The sequence below is a fragment of the Dromaius novaehollandiae genome, chromosome 5 (assembly GCF_036370855.1).
Source record: "Dromaius novaehollandiae isolate bDroNov1 chromosome 5, bDroNov1.hap1, whole genome shotgun sequence".
In the NCBI taxonomy this organism is placed as follows: Eukaryota; Metazoa; Chordata; class Aves; order Casuariiformes; family Dromaiidae; genus Dromaius; species Dromaius novaehollandiae.
In genome coordinates, this window is record NC_088102.1 from 58249327 (window position 1) to 58275896 (window position 26570).

The 26570-nt window shown below is 40.1% G+C and overlaps 1 protein-coding gene across 7 annotated transcripts in view; it reads left to right on the forward strand.

Annotated features, from left to right (window-relative positions):
• The window catches only part of HIPK3 (homeodomain interacting protein kinase 3), a 113152-nt gene that overhangs the window by 28906 nt on the left and 57676 nt on the right, over positions 1-26570 (forward strand). For 2 of the 7 annotated variants that reach the window (XM_064512927.1, XM_064512930.1), the window contains exons 1-2: positions 6512-6892; positions 24257-25352. In XM_064512927.1, coding sequence (XP_064368997.1) covers positions 24259-25352 — 1094 coding nt within the window. In that variant the 5' untranslated portion in view covers positions 6512-6892; positions 24257-24258. Of the gene's footprint in view, positions 1-6511; positions 6893-22385; positions 22495-24256; positions 25353-26570 lie in introns of those variants that run through there. The other 5 variants (XM_064512931.1, XM_064512928.1, XM_026111614.2 and 2 more) reach the window with 5 other exon arrangements.

Below are 26570 nucleotides of genomic sequence, written 5' to 3' on the forward strand. Positions count from 1 at the left end.
CTGGCGGCTCTCGCTGCCAGGCGGGAGGTGCCGAGGTGACGGTGACGGCATCTCCTCCTTCCATTCACGCCTAAGGCAGCCGGGCCACAGCTCGGGGCCTGGCGGCCGCCAGCTGGGCTTCAGCCCTGCCTGCTGTGGTCTGGGGAGGGGAACTGATGTATTCCCGATTAAAATAAAATTTCCACAATAAAAGATCAGTCTTAGCCAGGAGTCAGTTAATCAGGCTATTTACTTTAAAAGGCTTTGGAATATATCCTAAAAAGCACGACCCCACAAATCTATTCAAGCAAATAGTTTTACTGCTGTCAGTAGATCTTCTAATATGCAACTACTCAGTTGAGTAACACGGGTTATGTTTTAGTTCAATAATTTGACTGTCCACTTACATTTAATGATGTTTGGTTGTAGGAATGATACGTTTTGGAAAGTGAGGTCAGCTGGAACATTTGTGGTGTTCATCTGTCTGCAACTCTTGATCTTGCAATGTATCAGTCACTAAAAAAAGAAGTGATTGCTCAACTGTAAAAACAAAATGGTTGATAATATTAGTGGATAGCACCCTCTGAATATTTGCAAGTGTGGCCTGCACAGATGATGCTAATTTAAAAACAATGTTAAAAAGTATAGTATTTTCTATACAAGATTTTACAAATTAGCACTATATCATATGAATTTTAGTTTCTTTTCCTGCTGGAGAGTGAGAAAAACCTTATGTGAAAGACACTCAGACACCACTGTTGTAAGTAGCTACATGAAAATCTAACTAGTTAGATGCTTAGAGACTTGCAAGAAAATTTAGTGTCAAACTACAAAATTAAATTACGAGTTTATACATGCTCCAGTAAGACATTTAAGCTTCCCTGTAGCGTACTGCATTATTGTAACCTTTAAATCGTTAAAAACTCTGTGTAAGCATGAACAAGTAGTACATACCACAAATAATTTAACACACTGATAAAACATCTGCCAATTCCACACCTATTGATGTTCTATGAGCACAAGATAAAGATGCAGAGAAATCAGCATTTCACAATATTCCAGAACAAAACCATCCGTGACAATGGGCAAAGCGCCAGGTATTTAAAAAATATATACATGTAGTTGTCCCAGCTGTTTCAATAACTGTGGCACTTAAATTTAGGAGAACAGTAATGTTGAAAACAAGCAAGCATCAAAAAACCCCTCCAAATTTTGATTAAGTAGTAATCATTCATGTAATTTCAAAATAAACCCTAGATATTTTTCCACTTTGTTTCTGCATGTTTTCTGCCACTTGATACGTAAGTATCATTCTTATATAGTGTAGTTATACTGCCTTTCCATGATGCTGTGAGAAATTAGTGATTTTTTTGGATGAGGTGTGCACTTCTGAAGAGAGCCTCTCAAGAATCCCACTTTACCATGCTTCAGTTGCATCATGCAGCAGCCTTAGAATGAGCAAACTGTATTCCTTTTGGATGAAAGTAAACCAGAAGATGTGCTCCAGCCATCAACGGGTGCTAATACGCATTTAGTGTGGATAACGGGTCCTCAGCACCAACTGTTCCACTCTACAAAGCCACTTCTATTGGGTTGCAGTACTTGCTAACCAGGGAAACATAAGGGGTTTCCTGTGATTTGTTTTAATTTTCAGGAACAAACACTACCCTAAGAATTCTTCAAGGCTATATTTTTTTCTTGAGTGAGCACTTACAATTTTCCTGGAAAGCTGTAAGTCCTAGCACAAAATTGGTTGTTCATTGTTTTTCTTACAGAAAGCACTCATTACAAAGCAAGAAGAGGCAGTTGATCTCAGGTGGACTACGGCCAGCTTTTATATAAATGATAACAACAAGATTTTTAAGATTTCTTCTACATTTCCTAGGAGTTACCATTCAGTCATCCTCTCATTATCTTTGTGCACAAGACCAAGTGTTGCTGATAAAAGCTTGGTAGGATTTAAAACGGTAATGTCAGAATGTTTGTGAGTTCTTTAGAACTTGATATTAGGGACTGAGGAAAATATAAGCAGAAAGGCAGGCAAACAGAAGAACATTTTCAATCTATTTTTCCTCTTTATAAGAACCACAGATCACTTCTCCTGTGTACTTTAAGAGATCCACAAGTGAAGGTGATGTCTTTGTGAAACAAACATTGGCACAAGTACTCCCCTTGCGCAAACCCAGAAAAGTGGTTTTCTGTTTATGCCCAGAAACAATATGTTTTGTTTTGGATGTGTCTAGCAAATCTATGGAGAGGGGAACTAGCAGACTTTGAAGTAAGTTCATCGGAATATGTCTGTAATTAATGGGAAGGGCAACTTTGAATTTTTATGCTTTAGAAAGCACAGTTTTCTTTTAACTCTGATCCCTTTGCAGTTTCCAGCAGGAATTTGAAACTTGAAAAGTTGTAATCAAAATGCATTGCACTGAATATTTGTTTCTCATAATACAACTCATTCTTCAGTGATGAGTTTAAAAAAAAATCCTTTAAAAAAGGAATTGCCCAGGTTAAAAAGAGAGAGATAACTTTAGCGCATTTAACTTTAGATAGACTTAGTTAAAAAAAATATACTAATGTTTAACCTTATCTGTCAAGTTTTATCTCTATTTTGAGAGGATGAATATTGCAAACACAAAATATTTCAGCTGATGTGAAAAACAGTGGAATAGGAGGGCAATTTGAAATCCTACCATGAATTAATTCCCCAAAGCAACCCCCAAAACTCTTAATTCCTAGGAGAAACAAGGATAGCTCAATGGTAGACTACAGTCTGAAAGTTTTAAAAAAAGTAGAATCTCCCCCTACTCCACACTCCTTTTAATGCTCAGTACTTGCTGCCTCATTCTCTTCAGGTAAGGTTAATATAGCCTGAATACCTGCAATGGTCATAACAATGCATTACCAACTGGCACACTTCTAGGTTGCCTGTGTTTTCAAAATTTCAACTCGGAAACTAAACTGAAGTCTATCAGATCTAACTATTAGCAGTGAAAAATTCTGCCTTCCTCTTTGTGTTAGCTCTGACATTCACTGAACCTTTTCCTGAACTGATTCAACTCGCCAGAGAAAACCATATACTTTTTTGCTGGGTGCGTTGAATCCACTAAATAAGAGGTTCAACACCAGTGTGCGTGGAGGGTAGTTATCAGGAGAATGTAGCTGAGGAGGCCAGGAAAAGAATGAGAGACAAGTTCTCTCTCTTTTAGCAGTAATGAACTTTTAGGGTTGCTCACTCATGCAGTGCACCCTATGTTATTATCGATTTAATCGATTTAATGAAGGGCCTACCGGACAGACAGAATTACAGATCTAAGGCCTTGCCTTTTCTAGTCCTGGTTTTTATGTTTTTGCTTCTTTAGGCAGCTCTAATAGCACAGCCTTGTTCAGGACTCTGATGTTCAAGTTCACTCAACAGTTAAGAATCTAGTTGATATAAACAACTCATACTGGCAATAAAAAGTGTTTTGAATGGTATAGCTTCTAGCAGTTTGAGTAAAACAAGTTGTTCTAGCCAAAGTCCTTTTTGCCTGTGTCCACACTTGGGATTTGGATGACAAAAATAGCGCACAGTTTCATTGGTGGGTATGCTGCCGAAAGTTTCTAGTCTAGTTTTGTCCTCAGATCTTCTCATTTTGCTGCATAATAGATTTACATCTATTAGACAAATCTTCTGTAACTTTTGTTTCTTCTTTCCACTCTGTGCATTGATAGCTAACTAATTCTCATCCTCTGCAGTGTTATAGGAATAGGGAAGAACAAAGAACCTATAGAGGTGTGTGTTTCAGTGCTAAAATTTAAAAATTAATCTAAATGACATGGGCCTCCTTCCACTGAGTTACTTAAGTACTTTGAAACAAAACACTCCCCTGCAAATGGTGTCAGTAGTCCGCATTACTTAGAGGTGTAACAAGAGTTTCCAGATTAACCCCTCAGTTGCCTACCTGCACAAAAATATCTGCCAGGAAAAAATTAGGACAAGCAACTATTTACTCTTTATCAGATGATTAAAAAAACATGTGAGAGCTTCTCAGACACTGCCATATTTAATTTCTCACATCATTGTTCAGTAGAGTACTTAAAACTTGCTGATACACCTTACGTAGTCTTACTGTGTGTTGTGGGTAGTTAAAACTTCTTCTGTGACCATGGTAAGCCTCAGGATTAGTTGAGAAGAAGGAAATTCAGCGCTTCAGTTTTGCAATGACACTAGCTGGAACTCTCATGCAGTTTAGGCTCTTTAGTCCTAAATATGATGAAATTTGCACAGAATACAAGGACGCCTTTAATCAAAACAGCTCCCAAATAAGAGATAAATAATGGACTCTTCAGAGAGATGCTAAATTTCACAAAAGCAATGAAGGAGTTTCAAAGAGATTTGACAGATTGATTATATGTTGATGATAGTCCTGTTGCAGGCCAAGTGGAAATCTAGCTTGATCTAGTTAACAAAAAGTGGAACTTAAGGATGACAGTGGAAAACAATGAAAAAATGTTTTAGGAAGCTCTGTTATGTAGGAAACACGACCAAATCGAAACTTCAGAGAGAGACCGGTGTAACAGAAGAGGTTTTTAACCCCCAAAATCTGTCCTTCGTTTCTAAACCTGAATCTGAATCTATATCTGAGAGTTGTTGGTCAAAATTGTGCAAACAGCTCAGCTGAGCCTTGGATTCATAATTTTGTCTAAGTTGAAAGGATCAATATCATTCAAGTTTACAAACATATTGAGATCATTTTGGTTATCAAATTATGAAGTTAAATGGTGAAAAACAAGTAAATTGCTGGAGGTGGTAACTAAAACAGCAGCTATGAATAAATGTCAAGACCAGTTAGTAGTTGAGAAAGAGGGGTTCTTTTAATAGATCACAAGCTTTTAATTTGGGATAACATGTATACCAATTCATGTTTGAGGATGAAATATACTTGCCAAGTAAATTGCTTAGTGTATACTTAGTATATACTTATAGTGTATACTATAGTGTTTTATTTCATTAAGTCCTTCTTAGAATTTGTATGCTTAAGAAATTAACAAGAATGTTTATCAACATTTAGATAGTCTTTTAAAATATATATTAATAAAATGTGTGTAATTTTGTAGAAAGTTGAATTTTTTAGGAGAGGTGTGAAGAGGAGCTTGGTTAAAATGTATAAAATTAGTTGGTGAAAGATGTGATCAGCAGCTCTTAATTACTAACACTGACTCCCACCTATTTTTTCCCCAGCCGTAAATTAGATTTTTTTTACTTACAGGACTGAGTATTGGTGTTAAGTTGTTATAGTAGTACTCCAATTTTAGAACTTCCATAGAAAAACACTGTCTCTTCCAATTAATTAATTTAATTCCTGACTTTGTTTCCTACCAGTCTTTACTACAAAGATAGGGCCTAAATAAAGATAAAGCAGGCAGGTGTGGAAAATAATGGAACAAGTAGTGAGAGCAGAAGAAAAGAGTACATGCAGCTGTGTAAGTAAATAAATAAAACATTGGTTATTTTTGAAAACAGGTGGAGAAGCATGTGATGTCCAGTTGCAGCTGTAGCCAAGGATTTATCTTGGGCTACTTTACAGGTAAACAGTAATTCCTTAGCACTGTCCTCATCCTACATCAGCTGAATACTATTTAGGGTCAAGAATGCAGTTCACAGAAGTTGACTGATCACACAACCCAACCACTAATATTTAAGTGATGTATAACATTAGTGGCATGTTGTTACTGAGGATGTGTCCTGTGGTTTTGTCAAGGGCTGAGTAAGGGAAAATGCTGAACTGTAATGTGGGTCACAGAATGGTTATTACGTTTGCTCTGTGCTGTTACTCGAATAGCAAGTGGTATGTCTGTGAGTTTATGAATTCATTCCTGAGTGGTCATCTTCCACTCTGGGAGTCTTAAGAGTCAGGTCTTTTCCCTGACAGCAGTTTCTGAGTTGTGCAGGTTTTGTTTCCATGGATGCTATGGGCACGGGCAGTTCACGAAACGGGGCAGAGCGCACGGTGTCCTGCTGGAGGATCAGGGCTGCCCGAGTCAGCAGCAGACTAGCACAGACACTGCAGGTGCTCCTCCAGGAGGTCTCACAGAGCGTGCGGTCGCCTTCCTGCAGGTGCCAGCAGAGCGGCCTAGGCTCGCGCAGAGGGCGTTAGGGGCCACTGCACGTTGTCCCTGCGCGGCTTCCCGGGCAGCCACACAGCTGGCTGCGAGGGGCCGCGGCCTTTGGCCTGGCCCTGCCGCTGAGGGCTGTCGCGGCCTCGCGTGCGCAGTGGTGCCACAGTGGCCCCCTTTGCAGCCTCGTCTGAGAGCCACAGGTCGAGAGCGCGGAGGAGCCCAGCAGCGCTTGTAACACCGGCGGCACGCCTCGTCGGCGCCGCGGGAGGAGTTTTGGCTCTTGAGGAGCCTCGGCGGCAGGCAGCGCCGGGCCGGGCCGGGCCGGGCGGCAGCGCTTTCCCCGGGCCGCGGCGGAAGCGGGGGCGGCTCCCGGCGGGGGCGGCGGCGGCCGGGCGGGGGCGCTGCGGGCGGGGCGGGGCGGGGCGGCGGCGCGCTGGAGCGGGGCCCCGCGGCCCCCCCGCCGCGCTGAGCGCAGCCGCGTCCCGCCGCTGCCAGGGCGATGGGCCGCGGCAGGCGCCGCTAGGCCGCCGCGGGCGGGCAGAGTGGAGGCGGGCGGAGGAGGAGGCGGAGGCGGCGGCCGGGGCGGGCTGGGTCCCTCCCCGGGAAGATGAGGCGGAGGCCCGGGCTGCCGAGCGGGCTGAGCCGCGGCTCGTTCCTCCCAGCCGCCAGGACAAGATGGCAGCGGCCGGGGCGGCGGCAGGGCTGAGGGGCTGAGCCCGGCCGCAGGGCGCGTCGCCGCAGCGCTCCCGGACATGCCCAGGGCAGCGGCCGCAGCTCCCGCCCGGACGCCAGCGCGGCCCCATCTGTGAAGGTGAGCGGGGGCGGCGCCGCCTCCGCCGCGGGCTCTCGCCGCTTCCCCGGGAGGGCTCGGGCCGGGGCCAGGGCTCGCCCCACACCCGCGCCGAGGAGAGCCCGCTGGGGCGGGGCCGGCCGCTCCCCGTCCCTGCCCCGCCGAGCTCAGCCCGCGGCCGTTGGGGCCGGCGCGGCCGTTGGGGCCGGCGGGCCCTGCCCCGGGCGCCCTCGGCGGGCGGACGCGCACTGCGCGGCGGCCCGGCCGCTGGGAGCTCGCTGCCGCATCTCTCGGGGCGGCGGCGTCCGCGCTGCCGCCCCTTCGGTCCCCCCGCGAAGCCTGCGCTCCCCGAGCGGCCCGCGGCGGGCGTTGCCGGGACGGGAACGCCGTCGCCCGCCCGGCGGCGGGAGGCGTGGCCGCCCCGCGCCCGTTACCGGCCCGCCGCGGCCGTTGGGCGGCCGCCTCCCTGCCCCGGAGCGGCGCGGCGCGGAGGGCTCCCTCGCGTAGCGCCGCTTCCGTTGCAACTTTGGTGTCGGGCTGTCCCGGCTCGGGCGCGAAATACGTAGCCGGGTGGCGGAAGCCGCGGGCGGGACGTGCCGCCGCCTGCTCGCAGCCTGCCGCTCCCTCCTGCCCCCTGCGCCGCCGCCCGCGGCACGGTGCCCGCGGCGGGCGGCGCGAAGAAACGCGGCTGTGGAGAAAGGGAGCTGGTGGTGTGAAACTTGGTTAGCTCCGAGAGCCTTGGTGACCGAGGAGGTTATCACTGGTAACTTGGATTGCGGGAGGGACTGTACCGGCCTTGTTCTTGCTTTATCGCAACGAAAATCCCCCAAGCCGGCAGGTGCATTTGCATGCATTTAATTCTGTAGGAAATAGTAATAGCTCTTTTTTTTTCCACATGAAACCCTCGATCGTCAGTACTGCTTGTTTACATATACACATATATATGCGCGTGTGTATGTACATATATCTTTTTGAGATTATACCTTTATTATTAAATGTTGCATCTGACGTCTAAAACAACAGTGCCAAAAACTGAGATGGTTTCCCCTTTTGCTCACTTGGTAAGTTGTTTCGAGACGCCCAGACTCTCCTTCCCAGAGATTACGTGGTTCTTTGATGTTTTCACATCTTCTTTCTGGAGTTATTTCTCCGAGTTATTTATTATTTTAGTTACTGTAGTATCTTTAAGTTTTAGGATATATTAACTAAAGCAACAGTTGTTGATAACTACACATATTTGTGATTTTTTTGGTGTTAGTATTACCTTCCATTAAATCATTTGCAAAAGATTTATGCTCAGATGGGTTGATTTCAGAACAAAGTAGAAAAGGTTGGCTAGACTGAGTGGTTAATTACTAATGTAACAATAATACCGTAACAACAGTAATTTGCGGACGGTTTCTATAAGCCAAGTTTGAAATTAACACAATAACTAAAAACTGTCTATTAAGTGTGGCAGCTAGTGGAGAGATTAATTAAGCATCTGGAAAATAGGTCAAGACTGTATTACAAAGTGGCATGGTACGACTGCAAATAAATAGAGCAACTGGGAGAAAATTGATACTGATGTAATACCGGTGACTGCTTTATCTCTGTAGATCCTAACCATTTATAGAAGCGTGTGGTGGAAAGATGTTTATAATCATATTGAACAGGAATTAGATATGCTTTTCATGCTTACCACTGGAGACTTCTGTTGTGGCGCTAGTTCTGCTACTTGTTCAGGGTGTGGCGTGGGTTGTGCTTGTAAGTTATTTCTTCACAGATATATTTGGATAGGTGTTCTAATTTGGATTGTTGTGGTGTTATGTGGGTCTGTGTTTTAAAGACATTTCATGATCGTAAGGTTTCTATCATCTGAAAGATAGTTTGATTAAAAAATTGTTCAGGGAGCTGCTGCTGATTTGAGGTCCTTGTTTATGTCTGTGACTTTGTTTGAGGGTTTGTGTTTGCATGTTTCCTCCCTCATGTATTTGAAATAACTGTCTACAAAAACAGGGAAATGAGACTGACTCCTGCATAACAAGATGCCAGAGACAAAATAAAGACAGTGTGTGGGGAGAAAGAGTTTTTTCAACTCATCTTGTAGAAGCTGACGTCAATGATGGAAATATTGGGATTAGTATGCATATCTTTTCTTGTTTTGTGTTTTTATTTATAGCAGTTGCTTCAAAACAAATGTGCTTTGGAGGTGATTTGCAAAAAGCGTTAGATCGATTGCATCCATTAAAGGTGATGGAGCCTAAACAGTAATTTTAAGGGATATAGTGTTAGCTTAACTACTTAGTTAGCTTCTGGGTACAGCAAAACTGACCGTGTGAGTTCTTGTGAAAATCCCAATCTAAATGTGTAGCAACATCAGCTTCTGACTCTCTTAGCTTTCATGTTTAGGGAGGTACCTGTCTATTATTTTAGGGGATTCTAGTCTTACTGTTTTCAGCATGGTTTTCTTTCTAATAGTATATGTTCTCTTTCTCATATTTTGTATTCTGTTAGTTTGCTGATTATATAAACAAAGACATTTTTGACAAAACCTTGTATTTAGAAACAGAAATTCTGTAATTGGCTTTCTTGTGTGTGTGTGGCGGGGGGAAGGTACTGGTGGTAGACACCATGCCATCATTTGTGACTGAACATGTATTTCAGACTAATCTTAAAAATAGAAGAAAGACTTACTTTAATCAAGTTAAAATTCATTATTCCAGTGTGAGGTTTGTAAGACATTTTCGCGTACGGTTTATATGTATATATGAAATAGTTACTGTAAACAGTGTTACTTCTTGTAGATAACTGTGGAAAAGTAGACAACATCTATATTTTTCAGACAAGCAGTTTTGTTTTCTTACTCAGTAGATGATTATGCCATTCCACGTGCAGAAGCACTACAACTAAGGTAAACTGTTTACATTTGCTTATCAGGCCTGCTTTTCCTGGTTCATACTTTTGTTGGTCAATGAAACAATCTAGTGAACTGGGATGTCCTAGTGTGACAATACCAGCATGCCTCAGTTACGTGCTTGCCGTTGAATATTTTGAAGTAGTATCTACCTTTCATTCCTAGAAACAGCTTGTACATTTTTGTGTTTTCTAGATTTCTTTATTTTACTGATAATGTTACAATGCAATTACAGGAGAATTTCAAAAATCTTGGCATACAGTTAATTTAGTGAAGAAAACATCCCAGTGCTTAGCACTTCTTCATTGGAACTATGAAGCTCCTATAGATGGATTTTCTAAACTTGCAGCTGGTCAAACACTTACTTTTAGCTGTTCTAAATATTAAATTTTATTGCATTTTAAAAAGAGAGTTGAACTTGATGGTGGAGAATCTGTTCCTAAGTCACCAAAGTATTATTATTTTTACTTTTTCAGATCTCTTGACAGAAATTGGGAGTTGGAGTAGAAAGTAATGTATATATTTTAATCTAGGACTTGGAAGAAAAGCTTATTCTTTGGGTGAAGTGTGGAAGATATCTCTAGGTATCTGAAACTGTGTTTCAGATTAGGTCACACATGAAACCAAATGTAAAGAAATTAGCAAGAATGAGTATTGAGCACTTCTGATAATAAGTGTGCTGTCTACCTTAAATAAGTATGTTAACTGTATTTGAAGGAATTTTCAATAGCTAGTGCTATGAAATGGGTTAGCAATGGGTTATCTGTGACCTGAAATAACTGATAATGACATAAAGCCTGGAAAATCCTGTTACCTGTTCTTGGCTGCCCCTCCCCGCATACCATTTTAATTTAAAACTTCTATGTCTTTTACAGATTTATAGAGAAAGTGAAGCTATATTTCCCTTTAGAGGCATTAACTTTTCAGTGACAAATGAGCAACATGTAACTGTGAATGTGTGTTTTTCAGTCTTTGACTAGCCTGCTTGTTTTCATTGATATGAAAGTATTTCACATATGTGTGGGCTGTGTGTGTTTATATATATATATAGAGAGAGAGAGAGAGACACACACACACACACTTTTTTTTTTTTTTTTTTTTTTTGCTCTCACTTTTTCAGTTGTTTTATTTCAATACAGTGAATGCTGGGAAAGTTGGTGAGAATTCACTTGTGTTATTGTCAGATGCTGTTTGGGGATAGTCTTCATACAGTTTTCTAGTATTCTTTCACGTCATGTCACAAATTATTTTTTCATGTATTTTCTAAATATTCCCTTCAATTATGAGAATGGGTAACTTTCTGACAAAATGGAGTTAATCTCTAGGTTAGCTTTTTGCTTAAAAAAGGAAAGAGGAGCCAAATAGCTGGAGTGTTTTTAAGCAACTGAACTAAGGTACTTTAATTCAGAATTTTTCTTATTCAGTAACTTGGAATCAGTTTAAAATTTCACTGTATCTTAGCTCTCCCTCTGTTATTAACTTTATATATTTAATAGTCCCAGAACTATGCAGTCTTTTTGTACTGTTTTTTTTTCCCACTTTATTTTCAGAAATGAATAGAAAATACTCCTTTTTGGAAGTATACCCCTTTCCTCAGTTCTATTGTGCCTTAAAATATTTAGCCATAACAGGAGGGAGCCTAACCAAATATTAAGTTGAAGTTCCAAAACATCAATGAAATAAGACATGGTAAAATATCCAAAGACAAAATTGATAAGAGAAAATATTTTAAAATCTTTTTCGTATGATCAAAGCTATGGCACTTATCTCAATCTTAAAATAAGTAAATAGGTTCATATATACAGAGAATTATTATTGCATGTTATGAATATGACACTCCCATTAAAAATTAATTTTAAAATTGGTAATGTCAAACTTGTGTGCCTGTCCATTATTACAAAAATAACAGTTCCAGAAAACTAGTCTAGTACTTTTAAAGCATGTTACAAATTACATTTGATTAGTATTTTTTATGTAGAAAGTCAGTTATTGTCAGATGACAATCCCTTCATATTTGTATAAACGTTACTTGCTGAATTACATGTGTGACCACAGTAACTGCCTATTCAGAATAAATTGTGGAAATGTTGGGGACAAGGAAGATCAGGTCCTAATACCTGTGCAGAGCCCTGTTAACATCAGTGGGATGTGTGCAAGGTTTTGTGAGGCTGCAGCTGGGAGACTGGGATCTGTGATACTCGCAGCAGTATTCCCCCCCATCAGAAACTGGTTGGTGTAGCTTACGGACCTGAGCATCTGTTACTTTCCTCACCACTTTGGAGACAGTGTGTGCTTCTAAATTCCTGTACTGTACTGTCCTGCAGCTTATGTTGCCTGGTAGGTCACTGCAGCTGTTCATATGTGAGAGCACATGTATATGTAAATATACTGTGAGCCCAGTAGTCTTAAATTCTGAAGGATGACGTTGGGTGGGACAAGACTTTTTGTCACAAAACTAAAGCTTTTCTGTTGCCTTGTGTTGGGGCAGATGGAATATGGTACCTTAGAAAATTTGCTGTGGGCTATTTTAGGAGTTTTACTTTGGAATTACTCTCAGGTAGCCCATGAACTGTAAAATGGAGGCAGGTGTCACTTTGTGCTCACCTCAGCCTAAAATATAATAAAGTGAGACAGGAAGATTGGGCCCCAAACAGGAAAAGCTGCCAGCAGAACAGCTTAAACTGGAATTGTGATAAGTGATAGAGCTATGCTTTGCATGGGGCTAAAACGTTTTCATTGCAAAGATGTTTGCTCCTTTTATTAGCAAGACCAAATCCTTTGAGCCCTGCTCCCTAAGGTCTTTGGATGTGGACAGACATCTGAAATTTTCCTGAATACTTCTGATACCAGATCAAAGAAGTGTCTACCACAGAAAGGAACTAGGATAGAGTCAAGGCCTGAATGAAAAGGCTGTAGTATAAATGCAAAAGTGCAAGGTGAAAAAACAACCCCGAGCCTTTAATGCTGATAATTGATATGAAGTTTACTATTATAGTGCAAGCAATGAAACAAAATTTTTATTTTTTTGCTTGAAATTTAGGTTCCCTCTGGAAGCTAAGAGTAACTACTAGCATCAGGAATTTATTAAAAAAAAAAAAATAGCCATCTACGCAGTTTTATCTAAAACCTTAATAGGTTGCTTTTGTGTAGAAACAAAACCACATTTTGTCTCTCATCTGTGTTCCCACAGTCTCTCTTGGGTACTACTTTGTTTTGGTCCTTTGTCAGTGTTTACAAAAAGTGATGTGTTAACCTTTAACTTATTCCACTGGTTTGAATAAAATACACTAATTTATTTTTCTCTTCCAAATCATACAGATTTTGCTTATATGAGTATGTAACAATTGGTGGATCTCTGTAGGCTTCAGAAGGTTGGTTGTTTCTTGTAAGATATCTTTTGCCTTTTTTAACTGAAAAGCTGCTAATGTAAACTGTTGCCTTGTAAATGTCTTCCTTCCTGTAGTTTCCTAGAAACCGAGGTTATCCGCTGCTCCCTATCCCTTTCCTTTCAATTATTCTGTATTTTCCTTTTCTTAAATCATTAGAACTGCTTACTTCTTTAAAACTTGTCTGTTCTAGTTGAGAAGGTTTTTCCAAAGCCTGTTTTTGAAGATTTAAACTATTTATATAGGTAGAGGAGACCCTCACAAGATCTTTCTTTTTCATCAGTTGAATCTGTTTAAGAACTTAATATGGGATTTTTGGTGCTTGGAGTCTTAGTTGTGAACCCTTTCTGAAGGGATAGGCATCATTAAGAGAGGAAAAGTCACTTTCTTTCTTCTTTCCTTATTTATTAATATGAATTTATTTTGTGATTTGAGAATTTAGTTGGTGTTTGGTCCAATAGAAATGGATTGCTTTCATGATGTGCTAAAGCTTTCTTTTTTTTTTTTTCCAAGGCCTTTTCATTAGGACTTTTGAAGTGATGCTATGGGCTAACTTTCTTCTTTGACACTGACAGCTCTGAGCTCTGTAAGGGGGCTTCTTGGGAATTTCATGTTTCCCAGGAAATATTTTGGGAGCTCTCTGTGTCAGGTGCCTTTTGAGATTAAATGGGCATTTAAAACTCAGCTGAAAAGATGGCTAAACTCAGTAAGTTCTGCTATGTAGGTGAGCAGGTAAAATATATTTCTGGCATGGGTGGCTTTGGGAACCATTATGATACAGGTTATTATGATTATTGATTTGTTAAGAGGCAAAAGGCTGAGTGTTTTTTTTTTTGAGAGAGAGAGAGAGTATGCATTATTAATGGTAATATGGCCTACAGGAAACTGCTGCTTCCAGGTCTTTAGCAATCTGAAAGAAGAGAAGTACTAAAAACCTATTTTTCTTCCCATTGTTCTTCGTTGTTCTACCTATGCCACGTTTATTTTATACAGCCAGTTTCAATAAACAACCAGTGCTGTCTTCAGGAGGTTGTTTACAATGAAAGAAAAATATATGACTATTATGTAAAAATGTGTTTTTGTGGTAATTTGCTTTTATACAAGGTATTCATATTCTGAAAAAAATTAGGACTTTGAATAGGCTTCATTCGCTATATAAATATATCTCAAAAAGTGTATGTTTGGTTGCTGCTAGGTGTATTCTGAAATGACTGACCTGGAGGCCGTTAACAGAAAAAGATAAATCAAGAGAAGTGGGTTGGACTAGGTATCTTAATTCTGTTACAGATAAGTTTTCAGATTCAAAACAAACAAAGAATTTTATTTACTGTAATATGTTTTTGTTGCAGAAGGATTTTTTTCATAGTAAAATGCCGTACGTAAGTTGAATGGGATCTAGGCATGTTGTCTTGACAATTCAGTAACTGCCTGATAACAGTTCATTTTGGTCCTATTGGAAAAGTGGTTATAAGTTTCCATGGATTTGGGGAAATTTAACTCAGATGGCACTTCTAGGTAATTCTAAATGTGTAGAAATCAGTTTAATTCTTGAATCGTGCTTTCTTGGTGTAGTAAGACCCTGATTCATAAATTCTTGTCACATGTCAGACTTGTGAGTTTGATAGGTTATTCTAGTGCACACTGTTGCAAACTTAATGTGCAAGTTCTGTGGGGAGAACAGTCATTTTCAGGCACTATCCAGATACCTTCTCTGTGCAGCTGACAATCCTTTGTAGTAAGAGAGGATGGAAGATAACAATGGTTTTGAATAAACCTCTTCCACCTCGAATAGTTTGGAGGAGTTGAGGAAGAATCAACTTTATAGGAATAGGACTCCTTTATGGGCATACAGATGTTCTGGCACATTGGACATTCTGTTTTCCATGCTAAGTTTTTAGGAAGTGAAGAAACAAAGGTGAGGTAGCTGTGGGGAAAACAGACATCTAGTTTTATACTCTCATAGGAACTGCATTTGGTGTTGTCTAGAGCTATTCTGAAATGAAGCTTCTGAACAAATTTCTTAGTTGGGTTGCTGCGCTTCTAATAACAAAACTCTGGCAGATTAAGAATGTAAAATGGAGCAATGAAATCAAAATGAAATGGCTCGAGTCAAGAAATAAAAATAAGTATTTGCTTAGTAGTTTAAAAAAAAGAAACAAAAACAAACCCTCAACTAGATTACCAACAAGCAGTTTGAACTAAACCCTTGATCAAATTGTCTTTCCACTTTAGATAAGGTGGTAGAAATCCTTTGGAAATAGCTATAACAATGGAAAAAATCAGTCTGGCTTTATGTCCTACGTCTGTATTCACCTTGATCCTGCTTACTGCATGAAAGAATTACAGTGGCGGTGGTTTCAGTATGTCCTTCAGCACTGTATTTTCATGCAGAACCTGAAGGTGTGGGCTCTCCTAAACACAACTACTAGGGATCGAGGGGCTTTTATTTCAGTATGTCTACTGTTTTCAGGTTCAAAAAGAATTAATCTTTTAAAAGAAGAGATTAGGCTGGTGAAGCCCAGGCTAGTTGAAATGTGCCGTTTGTGTTGATGATAGCACATTCTGATTTAGAAAGCGTGCTCTAATGCAGAGCTGGTGGCAGATAGTACTTTTTTTTCCCCCTTTCAGTTGCATAACACCTTCTTGCCTTGCAGAAAAATAAATGTTTGAAGTATTGTTCCATTTGTCTTTTTAACTATGATTACAGTCATGCTGGAATCACAAGATTTAGCTTTTGATGATTGGGAAAAATATGAATGTAGTGATTGTATTCTTCAGTATTGCTACTAGTACAAATGACAGCATTGAGTCATATGAATTCCCTCTGATATTTTATATAAAATACTTGTGTTAAATGTGGTGTCAGTTCTGTTTCCAAGTACTGAGACCACAGTACTGTGACAAGTTTACATCACACATGAACTTACATTTTCAGTCATTGAAAATGTTTTTACACACTTAATATGAATTTTCTTCTGAACTGAGCCTCACATCATATGTGTTTTTTGCTGCTGCTTTGTAAGTCTTTAAGTTCAAAGGATAGAAGCAGTATCTGTTAAATCATCGTCCATGGTATTTTTTTCTCAAAACATGCTGTTCAATCAACCTGGGAATTATATTTTGCCTCAAGTGTAAAGGCACCTAATATTAAACCGCATATTGTATGAAGAAAATACAAATTTAATATTTTTAAGAATTTAATGGTGCAGTTTAAGTGCTATTTCTTCTATTAATACAATTTTGGTATTGTGTCCTATAAAGGATCCCAGAGATTGCACAAATCTAAAGCAAGCCTTGTAGCATTTTTCTTAGGCAGGTAGTAACAACGTTCTCTACAAATGCAGAAACTGAGATCATTTTCTCCTTTGCTTGGCACTGAGCCTCCTTTGAAGCTTGGAATAAAAGTTTGACCTTCCTGCTTGCACCTTGACCACCGATCTGTGCAGAGCTATATTCAAAGCTTCAAGGGAGGTTTCGTGTGAGGCAAAGGACAACATGAGCTCAGCTTCTGAAATTTTTGGCATAAGATGGGCAAAAATTCCTAAGCGTTAGAAGATGTTGTCATTAATGTTTTATAGATGTTTTAACCAAAGAGCTTCATTCTTATTTTTTTGTCATAAACTTCTGGGTCTCAGATTGTTGTTCCTGGAACTGCTTATTGGTTTCCTGAAGGAGCTGGCTTGGCGTGTGGTCTGTAGCTGCAGTGCCTGTTCTGCAAAGGTGTCTCGGTATCTCTACATTCCTCCTCTTGAGGATGCGTGTGCCCTCGTGAGCATGTCCGACTATGTGCTGTTTGTCCAGCGGGGCCCTGTGGTTACGCGAGGGAAACTGTGTGGTAGGGCTCTATTTCAGCAACTGTGTGCTTTCTCCTTTGCCCCATTCCCTCCCTTCTGTGGTTCAGAGATTCTCTACAGGTTTGCAGATGTGGTTGAGAGATGGCTAGGAGCTGGGATTCCCTTTCCGTAGCTGCATTTCCCTTTATAAATCTTGATTGTCAGTACTTTGTTATGAATCGTACAGCTGAAGCAATTGAGCGCTTCAATGTGAACAGTTTCCTGGCATGGAAGTCCTCACATTGGTACAGCTTGTTCTACTGAATACCCAAAGTAAACAATAACATAAAGGTGCTACTATACCGATACTAACGTACCTTCTGGGGGACAAGAGGCAGCTAATTTAGTTTGATATTTGTTGAATAACTTCAAAATATTAGGGTAGGGGAACCTAATACAGAAAGAGCAATTTTTTACTCGGGAAAAATATAGTTAGCATCTTTACAGTGTTTTCAAAATGGAACATAATTTAAAGAAAGCAATTCATAAATGGTCCTACTCCAATTTTGCATTTGTTGGCAGTTATTGAAGTTTTGGAAGAACGTGCCTTGGTGTCCAACTACTTTGTAAGAACTGTGCAATTATACAGAAGTAATAGAAGGTTGAGAGCTGTTAGAAAACAAGTTTTCTTTAGTTACATTGTAACTATAGTATTAGATTGTAGCCACTGGTTAGGCTTTGTGCTAGGGTTTTTACTACAATAACAGCAACTTTAGTGATTAGGGTTTTTACTCCATTTAAAAGGTGCTGTTTATTTTAGAGAAGGATTAAAGGTGTAGTGTGGCAATTTTTCTTCAACTCTACTGTGATGTTCGTACTAAATGTAGCTGCTCCTCCCTTCCCCCCTTCTACTCTATGACCAGGAAATATCATTTTAAAGTTAATAATTAATGATGGTCAAGCTTGGAACAGCCTGTGCTTCTCAAGGTTGTTACAGTCTGTCAAGTCTGCTGTGCTTACGAATTTTCTAGGCCTGATCGAGAAGGCTAGAGAAATAATTGTAATGCATTTTCAGAATCCTGTAAGGTGCAATTAGATGAAAATTAGTGAGATATTATCAGAAGTGTACTGTTTCACAGAATAATGTTTATGTGAGTTCAGTATTTAATTTCTGGAGAGAGAAACTTGGCTGGAAGCAGCAAACTGTAAAGTACCTCCTGTTTATTTTCATAATTTAGTGAAAATTAGAGAATTCTAGCTGTGCTTCTGAAGAAAGTGTGAACAGCCTTAACACTCTGTGATCCAAATTTACACATTCTGTATAATTTTGGTGGTTAATAAATCAAGTTCAGGCTGCTCAGTTCTGTCCGCTTCAAAGCGGGAGTCGAGAAGCCCCACGTTTAAGACCCGCTGAATTTCTTTGTTGAAGAGGCCCTCTTCAGGCTTAACATCAACAGGCGGATGTCTTGAGACAGGCTTTCTTCTGCACGTCTCCTGCACCGTTCACCACAGGGCGGTGACGGGGCCGCAGCAACCGCGATGCTGGCACACGGCGGCTGGTGGGGCTGACTTGAGCTCGCAGGGGCCGCTGCCCCGTGGGATAACCCGGCTGGGAGGTAGCGTTACCATGAGCAGCCTGCACGAGCAGCCCGCGTGCCCCTCTCTTGCACACGGGGGAAGGATAAGAGGGCTGTTTTTTTTTTGTTTGTTTGTTTGTTTTTTTTTTTTTTTTAAGGAGGGGGGAGTGGACAGACTTCTGAGTGTAATGGCAATGAAAATTAAGCGTGCAGTTACAGTAGTCGAAGGGTGCCTCTGGTACTTCAGGTGGGATTGTGCTTTTCAGTTCATCTTCTGATTGTTCTGTTTACTGGACCTGGTTTAGGGGACTGTAACACAGTAACTCTTTATTCTTTCCTGTGTATCGGTAGGATTATTTTGTAACCTGACTCCTCCAAAGTACTTAACAAACAAACAAAACATAGCCACAGCAGGAGTGCTGTTACAGTAGAGGCTGTCATCATATTTTCCCTTTTTGTTTAAGGCTTGTTGTACAGCTCTGTAAAAGTATATTGTTCATTGGTTTTACGAAGGTACTGACTCTTCTCCAAATAAGGCTGCGCCTTGAAGGGGATAAGGGGAGAAGTGTTTGGGAAAGGGTAAGAAAAGAAATTAGATGCCCATAGAAGAACTTAAAAAATATTTTTTATTTTTTTGGAATAAAATTTGATCTATATAGTTCAGTCTGTCATGATTGCATCAAAGGTTGTTGTCCTGGGCTATATGATCTGTTTTGTGTAGTGCTTAGTCCTGAGTTGCTAAAATGTCCTCATAACAACTCGGTGAACGCTTCCTATCTGAGAACATAACTGGTGGTGGTGGTTGGAGCTCACGGTTATGGAGTTCAGGCTATAAGAAATGCACAACCCCAGAAAGGCGATAGCCCGGCTTCTCTCGTCCAACTGAATTTAACGCTGAAGAGAAAGCCTTGACTGTATGCTTTCGGTCCTTCTGGACTGGTTTGAATAGCATGGGCTGTAGAAGATTTATACACGTCTGAATGCCAGTGGCCCCATCAAACTGGTTGATTTGGTGATTTGATAGCTTTGAGTTTTGCTGGACGCACAACTTGTAGTTTGGCTAAAGCATGCCTGGCTCAGAGGAATTTGAGCAGTGCTGTAGCTGTGCAAGAGGCATTCCCCCGCCTCCCCCCCGGGTGGTTGTTCTGTGCTCAGAAAATCTTGCTTCTTAATCACAGGTAAGTTTTTCACTACTGTTTCCAAGTAGTTACCTAGAATTTTTGCTGTCGACTTGGGCAGTGTGCTTACGCGTGCAAATAGCTTCCAGAAGTTAAGCGAGCCGAGGCAGTCCTGCTGCTTGTGACGGAAGGAGGGTTAACGGAGCCGCTCGTGCTGTCGCGGCTTGGTAGGCCCTTAGCGTGAAGGTCACCCGTCGAGGCCCATTCCATGCGGGGCAGAGCAGCTTTGGCTGCGAGGCTTGGATCTGTTTCTGTCCGGGAGCTTAGCAATGCAGCCGTACTGCTGTGCCTGCTTAACATTTGGATTTGTCATCTAAATTAGAATCTGGCTTTGGTGTCACTGCTGTGGGGGGTTAGGTTTATCGAGTGAGTGTGCTAGGTTTGTTTTTTTGTTGTTGTTTTTCCCTAATCGCTGGGTGCTCTTTAATGTACCTTCATACAGAGCAAAATAGGAGTGTAGGCTGCTGAGAAGTGAAGCAGAGAAGAGAGGAATAAGGTTATGCTAGGAAAGCATGAAAGAATGAGGTGGTACGGAAAAGTAGAGCTGGGATCATTCAAGTTAGAAGAAACAGTAATTCCTTAATGAATCACTTAGTTTACAGGGATGGGGCACGGTAGTGCTGCGCTGCCCTGACTTACTGTGATTCCCTGGTCCTGCATGGCCTGTGCCGCTGTAGCAGAGCTGGGCAGGTCTGCAGGGAGCTGTGAGCTGGGCATCTCAGCTGCTCCGTCTACAAATGCAGAAGACGGCAGCAGCGTTCCCTGAAAGAGAGAGGCAACTTCTGGGCTTACTTTAAAAATTTTTTTTTGTGGCTGAGTGATTTACCTCTCTCCTGTATATGCATGTGAAGGAGATGTAGGTGGGAATTCCGGTGAAAAAGCAAGCAGTGATTTTTATCAGGAACTTTGAAAAAATATTAAAAAAAATTATTCTTCTTTGAAAACTTTAATGTCTTTGGAGTAATTCTGACAAACCTGTATTTCAGTCTTCCAAATGTAATGCAAGAATTTTAGGCCTGCTTCTGGTAGTTGTGGCATGGCCTTAACTGTAGAGACTATATTGAAAGCTCCAGAAATGCCAAGTATGCACAAACATATGCATACTCCTGGCTGATGAGTGAGAGTTGATTGTGGAGCTGTAAGTAATCTGATCAGGATAAAATAGTTCATGAAAAATTAAAATTATTACAGCAGAGAATCAGTCCTTGAGTCAAAAATATACCTATGTTGTGCTTAAATAAAGTTTAAGGACTCTCTTTTTTTAATTCACACTAGTGGGGGAGAGCTTTTTGGCTAGTAATGCAATAAGAAGTCAAATGTCAGTGTGTTTGAGGAATGAACATGACAATTCACTTGTGCTGGGTTGCAGAATAAACACTTTATACTTGTATGCAAATTTTACTGTTTTATTTTCTTAAAGTTTCCTGAGCTAGGTTTTGATTCACCAACATATTTAGCTACATTTTTTATTCCATATGTTTTGAAGAACCTCATTGAATTGAAGTCGTGGTCTCAGGAGTTTCATTTAAGGCATACTAGTTTTCACAGGATGCTTTGATCTTGGTAATTTACTGGGATAAGCTTAAGCAAGGAGAGTATTCCAAAACTGAAGTTTATCACCTTGGTAAATGCATCTTGTTGTTCTTATAGTGTGGAACATAGTTTTTTTTCTGATGTTGAGCATGCCTAAATATGCCAATGCAATGTAAAACAAGATTTTTTTCTTCAAAATTTCAGGGTTTTGTGGTTAAGACAAAGGTTTCAATGAAGTGTCAAGCTAGAACTTAATTTCCATACGTTTGTTTTTTTTTAATTCAGCAACCATTTTGTATTTTTGTATACTGGCATTTGGAAAAGAAATGCCCAATCTTTTTGCTATCAGAAAGTCTTCTTATTTTTGTAGCAAAAGTAGAATTTCTGTGTTTATTCAGGAGAATTCAGGAATTTGCAGATACGCTGTTCTGAGACTGAGATTCAGGGTTTTAAACCCTTCATGTAAAGTGGGTGGTCAGTGGCAGTTCCATAACACTTGGTGGTGAGAGAGTCTAGCTACGAAGGGACATCCAGCTTTCTAAATTTTCTGGCTCTGGGAAAAAAGCTTTGGAAGGAATGGTGGGTGGACTTTTTTATTGTTGTTTTTAACAAGGACAAAAAGCATTATAGGATGCTAATCAGCTGTGATTGTGTGATTATTTTAATTGCTCTTTAAGATGTTTAAATACTAATTTTTCATAAATCAAATTGCAGCTTCAGAATAATTGTGCTGTGTGTTTAGTTAGCTTTCATTTGACCAGAATCATTTTGGTCATGTCTGATGTGATGAATATGCCATTGAAATGCCTGTTGCCAGAATCTTCATGTACTTGGTATGAGGAGTTGATTTAATTAGAGTATTATTGGTGCTGAATTCCTTCCTGGGAGCTGATCCCTGACTGGTGTAAATTGTAACTTTTACCAAAACCATATAATCATTTACACTGTTTTTTGCCTTGCCTTTTTCTTAAAGTGGTCAGCATTATGTGGCATGACTGGTGAGGATGGCATATAGGCAGCTCTGGAAAGGTACTCAGCAGGGTGGGTACAGAGGCAAGAGATGGAAGGGGTGGCACTGGCGAGAGGGGGTGCCTCTGGATCTTAAAGTGCAATGAGCTTCCTTATATGCAAGCAAGGTACTGCTCTTGTTTTCCACCTCCATCTGATGTTCTGCAGCCACACTCGAGTTCTGGTTTGGGAAAGAAAGGTACAACGTGGAACATAACCCTAGAAAGTCTTCTGATGCTCCTTTCCGTGGAACTAGCTTTCTGAGGTGGCTGGTGAGTTTTGGAAGGCAGCAGGACTAATCCTCTGTTGTTTTGCAGGGTATAGAGCATGGAGGAGGGGAGAGAGCTGTTGTTTTCTTTAACTTCCTGATCTGACAAACTACCTGGTTTTGCACAGAATAGGTTTTCACTACTGATTTCTGCGAAGTGATAGTTCATTCTAAAAAGTTGCATAGGCTTAGTCTTTAAAAATGTAATGACCTCAAGAAAGGCGGTGTCAATCAGATTGAATCTTTGCTCTCAACTTTGCTGGAATTTCAAAAGTTAAAATTCATAGTCTTTTTTTGCAAGAAATATATGTGTATGTATATTATGTATATAAAAATATATAAAAAACTTTTCCAGATGATAGCTCATCTTGGAATAAAAGCACTTCCCTGATATATTATAGTAGTGTTCAGAAATCACAGCCAGATTTGATGCTCCTCTGTGCAAAGTGTTGGTTTAAATTTACAGTAAGAAACAAACTCTGTTCTGAAGAGCTTACTGTAATCTACCAGGTATTCTGGTAATGTATAAACCAGTGTATAAAATGAAAAAGCATGACTTCATGTACTTTTTAAATAAGGTGGGTTTGGGTGGTAGAAATTCTTAACAAAGGGAACTACTTCGAGTAATTGTTATGACTGAATTAGCATTTGTAGTTATCTTTTGAAGTGAATTTTTAGAGGAAGACTGAATAGAGAAGTGGATGGTTTCATGGAGAACTTGATGTTCCGTGTAATGTGGTTTGCCTTATAAAATAGAAGAGTTGTTTAGGAGAGAAACAGGTGAATAAGACTTTAATGCTGGTGTTGGCCAAGAAGAGGAAGTAGAGTAAGTGGAAGGGAACAGGGTCACAGATGCAAACAAAATTGGAATTTGACTTTTGACATGATCAAGTGTATAGTGAAATCAGGTCTGTTTCCTCACACTTTACATCTTTATTTACACCTTAATCTTTTTTCTAAGATTATAATTGATTTAATAAAATATCTTAAGGGTATAGTCATACATACAGATGAACAGTTCTGTTAAACTATATAATTTATATGCAAACTTCTACAATGGAAAGGTCTTAGAGAAAGGACCTGCATGTTGTGAATGGGTTAGATTATGCCTTAATTTACCCAGAAACTTACAATTGTTTACATGAATATTTACACGCATTTGAGGTAGGTCAGGCCCTGTGACACAACCAGATCACTTTGACTTTCACCACAGTGAAATTCTGGGAGCATTGACAATCATGTCTTTGGCCCATGTATTCTTAGAAGCCTGATGATACTTATGATGGTAGGTTGAATACCTTATATAACAGGTAGGATCAGCTCATAATTAAGAGCTGTAAATTTTTTTGCATCATCATTGATAAATAATTGCATCAATTATCTAACTTACGGTGAAGACTGAGATAGCTTTATATGCAGAAATGCTGGAGGTTTTTATATGAAAATTTAGCTTTTATAGCACAAAGGTGGTTCATCTACCTCAAAAATTACTGGTAGTAGCCTGCTCCAGACTCTCTCAGTTCTGTCCTGTGCAACCAGTGAAGAAGTTCACTACTATAACCTGCTACTGTTTCTGTGTGCTAAAGAGTGGGCACCAATGAGGTGTGATGACCATGTTGTTTGCCCTAAGAAACTAAATACAACATTACTTTAAGCTAGTTAGCATGGAAAATATGTTCTGATTTCAAAGGAGGAAACTGCTGTAAACTTTGGAAATGTGAGTGTAGAATTCTTACTTGCTTTTTGTTCTTCTCTTCCTTCTGTAGGTATGGCCTCACAAGTCTTGGTCTATCCACCATATGTTTATCAAACCCAGTCAAGTGCCTTCTGTAGTGTGAAGAAACTCAAATTAGAACCAAGCAGTTGTGTGTACCATGAAAGAACCTACCCATGGATCTATGTGAATGGTAAAAACTTTGGAATTTCTCCCCACAGGGTTAGTACTTTCTTTCAGACTAAAAACCCATTTGACAGACCTCGAGGACAGAACTTCTTGTTGCAGTCAAATGCTGTTGCTTTAAAAAATATTGCAGGTGCTACAAAAGCGTTAGCGGCGCGGGCGCAGCAAGCTCAAATAGAGGCACCTCAGACTGGGACACAAGAAAGCAGATTGGATATACTGGACGGACCCCAGCGATGTGGATTGAAGCGTAAGAGTGAAGAGCTGGATAATCAGAACAGCACGATGCAGATTGTGGATGAACTGTCCATATTGCCTGCAATGTTGCAAACCAATGTAGGAAACCCGGTGACAGTTGTGACAACTGCTGCAGCTTCAAAACAAAGTGGTACCAGTGGAGATGGAGATTATCAGTTAGTACAGCATGAGGTATTGTGCTCTGTGAAAAATACTTACGAGGTTCTTGATTTCCTTGGGCGAGGGACCTTTGGACAAGTAGTCAAGTGCTGGAAAAGGGGGACAAATGAGATTGTGGCAATCAAAATCTTGAAGAATCATCCTTCTTATGCACGCCAAGGACAAATAGAAGTGAGCATATTAGCAAGACTAAGTACTGAAAATGCTGACGAATTTAATTTTGTGAGAGCCTACGAATGCTTTCAGCATCGTAATCATACCTGTTTGGTTTTTGAGATGTTGGAACAGAATCTGTACGACTTCCTGAAACAAAACAAATTCAGCCCTCTGCAATTGAAAGTAATACGGCCTATTCTGCAACAGGTGGCCACTGCACTGAAAAAACTAAAAAGTCTTGGTTTAATCCATGCTGACCTCAAACCAGAGAATATTATGTTGGTGGATCCTGTTCGGCAGCCTTACCGAGTTAAAGTAATAGATTTTGGGTCTGCCAGCCATGTATCAAAGACTATTTGTTCAACCTACTTACAGTCTCGGTATTATAGGTAGGTCTTTTTACTTTGTTTCTAATACTTTTTAACAGAACAAGGTTTTAGCATTTATTAAAGTTAATGGTTTGAAATATTTCCCCTTACAGATGGTATATATTAATTTTGAGAAAGTTAGGACCATCTAAGAATATAGTTCATTCTAAAATCAAGTAGTTGATTACCATTTTAAATGTGAATATTTGCTCTGAATATTTTCAGTGTAATTTTTTTTTCTAGAAGTATGTTTTGTGTTGCAGTTTGTCCTAAGACATCACTTGCTGTTATGTGGAAATGTGTGATGAGGCTTTTTAAAAGAAAGATGGAAAAAAAATTAGCTTTCATTTTGTAATCTAACTTGCTCGATTAGAATGCTTTCCCTGCTTATCCAAATATCTTTTTTCTTCCTTTCTTCCTGTAAGTAGCTAGACAGTGTGCTGGAAGTGCCGTATTTTAATATCCTGTTTCCAAAGGTTATGGAAACCATCTTGTTTTTCTCCAACACCTGTAAACATCTTCTCTAGTTCTTAAACTTGGTTCTGATTGAGTGTAGTTGCATTCTATATTGGCCTCAAAATGGATGAATATTTCTGATTTTTAAAAAATCTTCTCTTATAGATATCCCATTTGTGTGACATTTAAAAGCTGTTTATTTATTTATGGGTTGCACTTATTTGCTTTTTTTAAAAGTTGAACGTGTGTTGATTGAGCACTTTTTTCAAGTCCTACTTTGCATTGTTGACTGGTACATCTTGTGTATTGCCTATGTCTGCAAATTCAGTAAAAAGCTAGTAAACCAGGTCAACGAGTGAGTTAAACTTTAAGATGTATTGGATCTATTCAAGTTGGAACTGAAAACTTGTGCAGTTTGTTTCCAGGCCTGATGAAATTCAAGTGATGGGTGTTCATGCCAGAAGAACCTAATTGTTATTTGACTGTAGATGGTAAACAAGAGCATTTCATGTATAGTGCTCCTATAAATATTCTAATTCATCACCTGCATTTCCTTATTACTTAATTACAAACAACAGCTAAGGATTTAAAAACTCCGGGAAGTTCGTCAACAAAATACAAAATTGGGAAGCAGGAAGATTGATGCATGCTCATATGTTACACAAAAATGTACACAAGAAAATAAAAAGTTAAGTAACTTGAGTTCCTTTCAGTCTAATAGCTGTATACCATTTAAGAGACTGTGTGTTAGTTCATTCCTTCAGGACAGAGATGTAAGAGGCA